We start from the raw sequence: 9,688 nt of genomic DNA, 5'->3' as shown, positions 1-9,688 counted from the left end.
TTTATTATATTATTTTGCATTGTTTTGCTTAAAAGGATGAAGGAACCTGGAATATCTATCAACCATTTATGACAAAGTTTTCAGGAGTTGTGAGAAAATGGACCTGGTCACACATGATTTGGCCCCTGTGGGTGGTGGAGTAGGAGGAGGCACCAGGATGGACCTCTAGGACATACGGCAGATGAGAGGAACCTTCAACTTTCCAACAAAGTTCACAAAGTCCTGAGCACAGTGTAGAGGTGTGAACATTGGGGAGACGTGAAGATCTTGTCTGGAGGACTGTGTTCTTCTCAGTAGAAGACTTTCTCCAGATATGTGTTGAGGAACATCCCTGTTGGGTCAAGCTTCTCTCGGATTGTTTTGAACTTGCCGAATGCGGGATACATCTTCTCAAAGTCTTTCCGAGTGCAAGTGTGAGCCTGGGAAGAAGTACAAAGAGTCAGGGTCAATGATCTAGAGCAGTGGTGGTGGACACATTCATGGACTGAGGGCTACATTGTCACCGCTCAACCTCAAGGAGTCACACGAGTAACCAGCACCTTAGATCAGTGCAAAATGCCACCAGAAACCAAAACTAATAAAAACTCAGACCAGGCAAAAAGTAATACTACCGACCCAGCGCAGAACCAGACCATTAATAATGGAGACCCCAGAGGACACAATATTAATAACACTGGAGACCCCAGAGCAGACACTTAATATTAATGGAGACCTCAGAGTACACGATAATAATAATATAGACCCCCAGATAATATAATAATGTAGACCCCAGAGCAAACAATAATACTGGAGACCCCCCCCCCAAAGCATGCAATATTAATAATACAGGAGAAACCCTAGAGTAGAACATCCCAACACTGATCGCCAGAGTATAAAATGTTAATAATACTGTAAACCCCAAGAACATTCAATAATAATACTGGAGACACAAGGTCTGGCTAAATACTGGAGATCCCCGGCCCAACTAGTAATACTGGAGGCCCCGAGCCAGGACTATGATAACGGGGACCCCACACCAGACAAAAAAACTACTCATCTCTCCCAAATCCTCTTCTGCCCCCTCTGGCATACTGGAGCTTCTTACGGTGTGCCGCTCGGCTGTGTCCAGACGTTGGTTGTATGTGCTGGCATCAGGACCCAGGAGAGGACAGCAGAGGGGTGAGTACAGTGCAGTACTTACCTCTCTCACCTTCTCTCCAGTTTGAGGTGCCAGTGCATATAACCAATGTCTGGAGGCAGAACAGGACCTGGGAGTGGTGAGTACTTGTCACAACCTCCTGCACCAATGATGGGAGCACTCATTGGACTCAAAAGTCAACAAAACTCATGTTTCAAAAAGTTGTCCTGGTCAGGGTGGATGGCTGTAAAGAAGGGTGCTACACATAGGTGGTACCTTAGCCCAGTGGGGTCGTCCTCCTACTCTCTTCATGATCTTCTCATACTCTGACCAGTAATCCTGGTGCGGGACGTCTTTACCATAAGGCCTAAGGGGAGGAAAACATTCACCAAGTTATCACCAAGTTAGTATCAAAAGTCCAAAAACATCCAAAGCCTGGAATAGAAAGTGATGTGCACCACCAGCAGGGCCGGATTAAGGGTGGTGGGGCCGCCGGGCGCAAACTGGTGGGGGCCCTTCCAACAATGTTTTTGGAGGTATATAGCCTGCCAGTCCCCTATAGAAAATGGCAATCTCGGCGTTCTCCCCCAGCGAAGGCAGCTGTATCTCACTGACACAGCTGACAGCCTAGACCTCTATGTGTGTTGCGGGCGGCCACGGGCCACTGCACATTGCACACAGAGACAGTCACTGAGCTGAGTCGCTGACTGTCGGAAACTGGTGGGGGCCCCTTAAAAAGTGAAAGTGGTGGGGGCCCCGGGGCTCGAGCCCCAGGAGCCCCTCCTTTGATTCGGCCCTGACCACCAGATGTTCTAGAGACAGAAGGTTCTTCCAAGGTTCTTGTACCAGATCTGGAGTTGCCTTGGACCTTCCTGGAACAGAAGGAGCAGGAGGCCAGAGGCTTCATGATATTTTTAGCTTCTTAAAGGGAACCTCCAGCCAAAAGCATAAAGACTGACCCTCAGGTAAAAATGCTTTGACCCTCCCGGTGTTACAGTTTCTACATTGTAGTAATGTGACACATGATTCCATCTTGGGGGAAAGTTGTCAGAAGCCAATCATCTGTCAATCATCTGTCAATCATCTGTCAATCATCTGTCAATCATAGGAGACATGGAGGGTCCGGCTGACTATTATCTTGTTTGTGGCCGGCGTTGTGCCATCTCCTATTAAGAACTTTTTTAGGGAGAAGGGGTGAGGTCATGTACATGAGATGGTCCATATTTGGTACTGAAGTTGTCAGGTTCTACTGATTAAAAGTCTCCTGACCCACAACGGACTGGTGCATTACTCTGCCCTTCCTGTAGGTGGTGCTAAAGAAATAATGCCTGCTCAGTAGGGGGCGCCGCATAGGTCTCACCGGTACATGATGATGTTCATGTAGCAGCTGTCTCGCTGGTAGCAGGGGCTCAGCAGAATCTCATCTCCTTTAGCGAATCGAACCTCTACGGGGAAGTGCGCCACCACCTGGCGGTTCCTCTCCAGCCACGACTTCAGCTGCTGTATCGCCTCTTTAGTCTTTTCTCTAGAAAAATGGTAAAAGATAAAAAATCTCCCATTACTGAAGAATCACTGAACATTGTGCAGACATCAGCTGCCGGAGGAGGCGACAACTGGGCGGAGCATATCCTGGTCTAGTGGTTGTCACTGCACTATGAGTATTTATGAAGACCCCAGTCATATTTTTACAATGTTTTTTTTTCTACAGTAGCTGAGTGTGGGCTTGTTTTTTGTGGGAAGATTCAAGTTGGGAAGATTCCTCAGTGTGACCCAAAGACTATTCTCAAAGATTGGCTGCACCCCTACCCCAATTACTGCAGCCCCAGGCGGTCATTGGTGGCTATGATCAGTGGTTACCAACCCTATTACACCCTGCCGGAGGCAGAACTCATGTGTGCGCAACAAGACCAAAGTTCAGTGAGATACCAAAGTTACATAGAAGTCTATGGAGAAGGGAGGAGGAGCAGCGAGTCACAGCAGGTAGGTGTCCACCCTGCAGCTCAGAGACAACAGCAAATTACAGAGATGGAAGCTGCTCAGACATGAAGTCACTTCTCAGTTACTGTACATACTGACTAATGCATACTAAAGGTTAGGTATCCTGGCTTTCTATAAGGCCCTGGAGCATTCTGGGAGCTCAATGCTATAGATGAGATGCCTTTGACCGTGGCTTAGAGACTGACTGCTGTCCATTTACAGCTTCTAGTAGGGTTTGCGATGCAGCTTTGGATGTGATTGGAGGACACTATGCAAAAATAACTCAAAATGTATCCAATAAAATGATACAAATGTTATAGAATGTTGTCAAGAGTAACAGTGACTCCGCCCCCGCCACTCACATGGGGATAGCCCAGTCCTGCACGTGCTGCTTGAAGAGACAGTCGAAGTTGAACACTTTGTAGCTGATGTCGACGCGATCATTTCCACCGGAGAAGAGCAGCCAGAAGAAGAAGCGATTTATCCCTGGAAGCAGTCGTGGGATGAAGGTGCTGACAACAGAGAACAGTAGAAGAAGTTACATGATTGGGGGTCTTATGTACATAGAACATGACGTTCCCTCTAATTCAGCCTCTAACATCGCAGTCACCGGGTGCAGAAGATGTGACCTTCCCCTGGAAAGTGTGACCTACAAATATTCATCTGTCCTGAGGATGTGACCAATCAGGATCCTCCCTGGGCACACAGTAATGAAGCACCTACCTACCCGGGTGTTACTGACTGCCTGTGACCTACTGCAGGGAACCCCAGATGTAAAAGGAAACCATAAGCAGGTGTGACCATAGACTTATAGTCATGTATTATCCCTGGAGAGATGTGTAATCAGACCTTTGTGTATGATGTTAGTAGCAGCAGAACTGTGATATATCAATTTGTATTCCAGGATTGTAACTTCTCAAAGTGCACTAAGGGTGTGTCCTCATACTGCTGTGCTCTCTAGCCAGTGTTATGTATTGTCCCTGGAGATGTGTGTAATCTTACCTTTGTGTATGTTGTTAGTAGCAGCAGGACTGTGATATATGGATTTTAATTCAAGGATTAGAGCTTCTACTCACACTGCTGTGCTCTCTGATGGCAATGTTATATACTGGGTCTAATTTACTTACCTGTCCGCGGCGTTCACAGAAAGTGCATTGTCCGTGTATAATGCGCTGTGCGGGGAGTCACTAAGATCCTGCGCCCGATATCCTGCATGTGTCGCTTCCCCGCTCAGGTCCCCTGGCATCAGGACCCAGGAGAGGACAGCAGAGGGGTGAGTACAGTGCAGTACTTACCTCTCTCACCTTCTCTCCAGTTTGAGGTGCCAGTGCATATAACCAATGTCTGGAGGCAGAACAGGACCTGGGAGTGGTGAGTACTTGTCACAACCTCCTGCACCAATGATGGGAGCACTCATTGGACTCAAAAGTCAACAAAACTCATGTTTCAAAAAGTTGTCCTGGTCAGGGTGGATGGCTGTAAAGAAGGGTGCTACACATAGGTGGTACCTTAGCCCAGTGGGGTCGTCCTCCTACTCTCTTCATGATCTTCTCATACTCTGACCAGTAATCCTGGTGCGGGACGTCTTTACCATAAGGCCTAAGGGGAGGAAAACATTCACCAAGTTATCACCAAGTTAGTATCAAAAGTCCAAAAACATCCAAAGCCTGGAATAGAAAGTGATGTGCACCACCAGCAGGGCCGGATTAAGGGTGGTGGGGCCGCCGGGCGCAAACTGGTGGGGGCCCTTCCAACAATGTTTTTGGAGGTATATAGCCTGCCAGTCCCCTATAGAAAATGGCAATCTCGGCGTTCTCCCCCAGCGAAGGCAGCTGTATCTCACTGACACAGCTGACAGCCTAGACCTCTATGTGTGTTGCGGGCGGCCACGGGCCACTGCACATTGCACACAGAGACAGTCACTGAGCTGAGTCGCTGACTGTCGGAAACTGGTGGGGGCCCCTTAAAAAGTGAAAGTGGTGGGGGCCCCGGGGCTCGAGCCCCAGGAGCCCCTCCTTTGATTCGGCCCTGACCACCAGATGTTCTAGAGACAGAAGGTTCTTCCAAGGTTCTTGTACCAGATCTGGAGTTGCCTTGGACCTTCCTGGAACAGAAGGAGCAGGAGGCCAGAGGCTTCATGATATTTTTAGCTTCTTAAAGGGAACCTCCAGCCAAAAGCATAAAGACTGACCCTCAGGTAAAAATGCTTTGACCCTCCCGGTGTTACAGTTTCTACATTGTAGTAATGTGACACATGATTCCATCTTGGGGGAAAGTTGTCAGAAGCCAATCATCTGTCAATCATCTGTCAATCATCTGTCAATCATCTGTCAATCATAGGAGACATGGAGGGTCCGGCTGACTATTATCTTGTTTGTGGCCGGCGTTGTGCCATCTCCTATTAAGAACTTTTTTAGGGAGAAGGGGTGAGGTCATGTACATGAGATGGTCCATATTTGGTACTGAAGTTGTCAGGTTCTACTGATTAAAAGTCTCCTGACCCACAACGGACTGGTGCATTACTCTGCCCTTCCTGTAGGTGGTGCTAAAGAAATAATGCCTGCTCAGTAGGGGGCGCCGCATAGGTCTCACCGGTACATGATGATGTTCATGTAGCAGCTGTCTCGCTGGTAGCAGGGGCTCAGCAGAATCTCATCTCCTTTAGCGAATCGAACCTCTACGGGGAAGTGCGCCACCACCTGGCGGTTCCTCTCCAGCCACGACTTCAGCTGCTGTATCGCCTCTTTAGTCTTTTCTCTAGAAAAATGGTAAAAGATAAAAAATCTCCCATTACTGAAGAATCACTGAACATTGTGCAGACATCAGCTGCCGGAGGAGGCGACAACTGGGCGGAGCATATCCTGGTCTAGTGGTTGTCACTGCACTATGAGTATTTATGAAGACCCCAGTCATATTTTTACAATGTTTTTTTTTCTACAGTAGCTGAGTGTGGGCTTGTTTTTTGTGGGAAGATTCAAGTTGGGAAGATTCCTCAGTGTGACCCAAAGACTATTCTCAAAGATTGGCTGCACCCCTACCCCAATTACTGCAGCCCCAGGCGGTCATTGGTGGCTATGATCAGTGGTTACCAACCCTATTACACCCTGCCGGAGGCAGAACTCATGTGTGCGCAACAAGACCAAAGTTCAGTGAGATACCAAAGTTACATAGAAGTCTATGGAGAAGGGAGGAGGAGCAGCGAGTCACAGCAGGTAGGTGTCCACCCTGCAGCTCAGAGACAACAGCAAATTACAGAGATGGAAGCTGCTCAGACATGAAGTCACTTCTCAGTTACTGTACATACTGACTAATGCATACTAAAGGTTAGGTATCCTGGCTTTCTATAAGGCCCTGGAGCATTCTGGGAGCTCAATGCTATAGATGAGATGCCTTTGACCGTGGCTTAGAGACTGACTGCTGTCCATTTACAGCTTCTAGTAGGGTTTGCGATGCAGCTTTGGATGTGATTGGAGGACACTATGCAAAAATAACTCAAAATGTATCCAATAAAATGATACAAATGTTATAGAATGTTGTCAAGAGTAACAGTGACTCCGCCCCCGCCACTCACATGGGGATAGCCCAGTCCTGCACGTGCTGCTTGAAGAGACAGTCGAAGTTGAACACTTTGTAGCTGATGTCGACGCGATCATTTCCACCGGAGAAGAGCAGCCAGAAGAAGAAGCGATTTATCCCTGGAAGCAGTCGTGGGATGAAGGTGCTGACAACAGAGAACAGTAGAAGAAGTTACATGATTGGGGGTCTTATGTACATAGAACATGACGTTCCCTCTAATTCAGCCTCTAACATCGCAGTCACCGGGTGCAGAAGATGTGACCTTCCCCTGGAAAGTGTGACCTACAAATATTCATCTGTCCTGAGGATGTGACCAATCAGGATCCTCCCTGGGCACACAGTAATGAAGCACCTACCTACCCGGGTGTTACTGACTGCCTGTGACCTACTGCAGGGAACCCCAGATGTAAAAGGAAACCATAAGCAGGTGTGACCATAGACTTATAGTCATGTATTATCCCTGGAGAGATGTGTAATCAGACCTTTGTGTATGATGTTAGTAGCAGCAGAACTGTGATATATCAATTTGTATTCCAGGATTGTAACTTCTCAAAGTGCACTAAGGGTGTGTCCTCATACTGCTGTGCTCTCTAGCCAGTGTTATGTATTGTCCCTGGAGATGTGTGTAATCTTACCTTTGTGTATGTTGTTAGTAGCAGCAGGACTGTGATATATGGATTTTAATTCAAGGATTAGAGCTTCTACTCACACTGCTGTGCTCTCTGATGGCAATGTTATATACTGGGTCTAATTTACTTACCTGTCCGCGGCGTTCACAGAAAGTGCATTGTCCGTGTATAATGCGCTGTGCGGGGAGTCACTAAGATCCTGCGCCCGATATCCTGCATGTGTCGCTTCCCCGCTCAGGTCCCCGGAGTTCACCTTCTTCTTCCTGGTGCATGTAAGTGCATTGTCCGTGTATAATGCGCTGTGCGGGGAGTCACTAAGATCGTGCGCCCGATATCCTGCATGTGTCGCTTCCCCGCTCAGGTCCCCGGAGTTCACCTTCTTCTTCCTGGTGCATGTAACTGCATTGTCCGTTCATAACGAAGTCACAGCTGGCGGTGAGAAATGGAGAAATAATGGAATGCTGCTTTGCTCGTCTGGTCGACTTGTCATCTGGGAGTCCGGATGGCCATAGTGCAGTCGAGCTGTTTTTCTTCGCTGTGGAGATTTACATTAAAATGTGTCTGTTGCTGAGATTTCCGAGTTTTCTAACGATTTATATTTATATTAAGATATGTGATGGTAAAGCTGTGACCGGTTTCCACCACCCAACATGAGCCTCAGTGTCAATTATTTCATTACATATATCAGGAAAATGGTGTTTTATGTGGGTTATTCAAGAAAGTGCCCCGGGAGTATAAGGAGAAGGTGGTTATGCATTTCGCCAGTCTGCACTGTGCGGGGAGTCACTAAGATCCTGCGCCCGATATCCTGCATGTGTCGCTTCCCCGCTCAGGTCCCCGGAGTTCACCTCCTTCTTCCTGGTGCATGTAAGTGCATTGTCCATGTATAATGCACTGTGCGGGGAGTCACTAAGATCCTGCGCCCGATATCCTGCATGTGTCGCTTCCCCGCTCAGGTCCCCGGAGTTCACCTTCTTCTTCCTGGTGCATGTAAGTGCATTGTCCGTGTATAATGCGCTGTGCGGGGAGTCACTAAGATCCTGCCCCGATATCCTGCATGTGTCGCTTCCCCGCTCAGGTCCCTGGAGTTCACCTTCTTCTTCCTGGTGCATGTAACTGCATTGTCCGTGTATAATGCGCTGTGCGTGGAGTCACTAAGATCCTGCCCCGATATCCTGCATGTGTCGCTTCCCCGCTCAGGTCCCTGGAGTTCACCTTCTTCTTCCTGGTGCATGTAAGTGCATTGTCCTTGTATAATGCGCTGTGCGGGGAGTCACTAAGATCCTGCACCCGATATCCTGCATGTGTCGCTTCCCCGCTCAGGTCCCCGGAGTTCACCTTCTTCTTCCTGATGCATGTAAGTGCATTGTCCGTGTATAATGCGCTGTGCGGGGAGTCACTAAGATCCTGCACCCGATATCCTGCATGTGTCGCTTCCCCGCTCAGGTCCCCGGAGTTCACCTTCTTCTTCCTGGTGCATGTAAGTGCATTGTCCGTGTATAATGCGCTGTGCGGGGAGTCACTAAGATCGTGCGCCCGATATCCTGCATGTGTCACTTCCCCGCTCAGGTCCCCGGAGTTCACCTTCTTCTTCCTGGTGCATGTAAGTGCATTGTCCGTGTATAATGCGCTGTGCGGGGAGTCACTAAGATCGTGCGCCCGATATCCTGCATGTGTCACTTCCCCGCTCAGGTCCCCGGAGTTCACCTTCTTCTTCCTGGTGCATGGAAGTGCATTGTCCGTGTATAATGTGCTGTGCGGGGAGTCACTAAGATCCTGCCCCGATATCCTGCATATGTCGCTTCCCCGCTCAGGTCCCCGGAGTTCACCTTCTTCTTCCTGGTGCATGTAAGTGCATTGTCCGTGTATAATGCGCTGTGCGGGGAGTCACTAAGATCCTGCACCTAATACCTGCATGTGTCGCTTCCCCGCTCAGGTCCCTTGAGTTCACCTTCTTCTTCCTGGTACATGTAAGAGCATTGTCCGTGTATAATGCGCTGTGCAGGGAGTCACTAAGATCCTGCGCCCGATATCCTGCATGTGTCCCTTCCCCGCTCAGGTCCCCGGAGTTCACCTTCTTCTTCCTGGTGCATGTAAGTGCATTGTCCGTGTATAATGTGCTGTGCGGGGAGTCACTAAGATCCTGCGCCCGATATCCTGCATGTGTCGCTCCCCGCTCAGGTCCCTGGAGTTCACCTTCTTCTTCCTGGTGCATGTAAGTGCATTGTCCGTGTATAATGCGCTGTGCGGGGAGTCACTAAGATCCTGCACCCGATATCCTGCATGTGTCGCTTCCCCGCTCAGGTCCCCGGAGTTCACCTTCTTCTTCCTGGTACATGTAAGTGCATTGTCCGTGTATAATGCGCTGTGCGGGGAGTCACTAAGATCC

At 48.9% G+C, this 9,688-nt stretch overlaps 1 protein-coding gene across 1 annotated transcript in view; it reads right to left on the bottom strand.

Annotated features, from left to right (window-relative positions):
- LOC140120739 (L-gulonolactone oxidase-like) overlaps positions 1-9,688 on the bottom strand; it is an 88,529-nt gene continuing 78,841 nt past the window's right edge. Inside the window, exons 9-12 of the mRNA XM_072139691.1 lie at positions 6,666-6,815; positions 5,687-5,851; positions 4,603-4,693; positions 1-419 (exon numbers count right to left, since the gene is read on the bottom strand). Coding sequence (XP_071995792.1) covers positions 291-419; positions 4,603-4,693; positions 5,687-5,851; positions 6,666-6,815 — 535 coding nt within the window. The 3' untranslated portion in view covers positions 1-290. The remainder of the gene's footprint in view (positions 420-4,602; positions 4,694-5,686; positions 5,852-6,665; positions 6,816-9,688) is intronic.

The sequence above is a fragment of the Engystomops pustulosus genome, chromosome 3, assembly GCF_040894005.1.
Source record: "Engystomops pustulosus chromosome 3, aEngPut4.maternal, whole genome shotgun sequence".
Lineage (NCBI taxonomy): Eukaryota > Metazoa > Chordata > Amphibia > Anura > Leptodactylidae > Engystomops > Engystomops pustulosus.
This window is presented reverse-complemented; position numbering and strand designations above follow the sequence as displayed.